This window comes from Gossypium raimondii, chromosome 8, assembly GCF_025698545.1.
Source record: "Gossypium raimondii isolate GPD5lz chromosome 8, ASM2569854v1, whole genome shotgun sequence".
Taxonomy (NCBI): Eukaryota; Viridiplantae; Streptophyta; class Magnoliopsida; order Malvales; family Malvaceae; genus Gossypium; species Gossypium raimondii.
The window spans coordinates 32,618,688-32,620,119 of record NC_068572.1 but is presented as its reverse complement, the minus strand read 5'-3'; the positions used below and the strand labels follow the sequence as shown (position 1 = coordinate 32,620,119).

General features: G+C 38.3%; 1 protein-coding gene across 1 annotated transcript; it reads right to left on the bottom strand.

Moving 5' to 3' along the window:
- Positions 1–366: 366 nt before the first annotated feature.
- On the bottom strand, positions 367–1,432 carry LOC105791240 (small heat shock protein, chloroplastic). Its single transcript, XM_052634481.1, has 2 exons — positions 1,014–1,432; positions 367–937 (listed from the first exon to the last, which is right to left on the bottom strand). Exons 1-2 carry the CDS (start codon positions 1,275–1,277, stop codon positions 503–505), a joined length of 699 nt encoding a protein of 232 aa, XP_052490441.1. The 5' UTR covers positions 1,278–1,432; the 3' UTR covers positions 367–502.

The following is a 1,432-nucleotide window of genomic DNA, read 5'->3' as shown; positions in this document are numbered from 1 at the left end:
TAAATTTTATAATTTTGATCAAATAATTTCAATATTTTAATGAAATTTTAATTTCTATCATTAAAATAAATATAATAAAAACGATTAAATATATTTAGATTTAGGTGTTAATAGATAAACGTATACTTAACATAATTTTTGTATTTATTAAATATACAATATAGGTGATCGGTTGAAGCTTTTGGTAATAGTCAATGATGAGATGACTGTTGGTACGTGGATATCGTCTGACATTTCTATCAATTTCCCTAGGATAATGTGCCGTTAATTTCCAAGCCTTACCCTTGCAATCAAGGAATAAACTCAGCTAAACAATTAAGCTTTCCAGTCAGTACAACAGCAAACACAACCCTCGGTTGATGATGATTGCTGGAAATGGAAAAATAGATTATTTCCCCTTACCATTCACAACAATATCTACATTTTTATGCAAAATACGAAGAGATTAAGAGTACATAACGGAGATAAAAGATTAAAAAAATAACACTTAAAACATTATTTTTTACTGAATTTGAACATCCATAACCTTGCGCTCAACTTTAGACTTGGGAATGGAGATGAAGAGAACTCCATTCTTCAGCTCAGCCTTGATCTTATCTTTCTCAGAGTTGTCTGGTAACTGGAGACGAGTATCATAGGAACTGTAGCTTCTATTTGTCCAGGAATCATCTTCCCCCTCTTCTTCCTTTTTGTGCTCTCCTTTAATAACCAGAATATCGTCCTCTACCGAAACCTTCACATCCTCTTTCGTCAGTCCTGGCATGTCGAATCGCATTTTGATCTCTTGTTCATCGTCTTTGATATCCCACGGTGCACGCACCTGTCCTCCTGTTCGGCTCCTGCTGCCCGGCAATATCATGGCATCCTCGAATATCCGGTCCATTGTGTCCAGCATTTGACGCATTGATCTCAAAGGAGACAAGGGGTCCAACAAACCTGTCATCAATGAATCACGTTAAGATAGTGTGAAAATGGATGATGAATGGTACGTACCCAAAATGCAAATACTTTCCAAAAGGAGAGACATCGACAGCCAACCCTCTAGGCCTCTTCTCAACAGCTGTGCCTTGGTTGTCTTTGTTGACATGCACGTCCACTGACATATCTTTGTTATTATCCCCAGCAGCCTGTGCCCTTACAAGAGAGAGTCGGCTGATGCAGGGATTCTTGGATGGAAAAGATACAGAGAATGGCGTTACAGCTTTAATGGAACAAGAAGGCTTAGCTCTGTCTGATACCAATGGAGAAGATGAGCAACACAAAGTTGAAGCCGCCATTTTTATATTAAACGCAGAAGACGTTAAGAATTGAGAGCTTTGCGTATATGTGTTTGCCGATGAGTGTTGGCTTGAGGTGGTGAAGGGTGGGAGAATATATGTATATATAGGTGAAAGGAGAGCAAGAAGGGAAGTTTGTAGAGGGATCTTGAAAG

Coding starts and splice junctions, on each gene's coding strand:
- LOC105791240 (XM_052634481.1), bottom strand. CDS start 1,277: ATGGCGGCTTCAACTTTGTGTTGCTCATCTTCTCCATTGGTATCAGAC. Junction 938..1,013: donor CTGTCGATGTCTCTCCTTTT/GGAAAGTATTTG, acceptor TCATTGATGACA/GGTTTGTTGGACCCCTTGTC.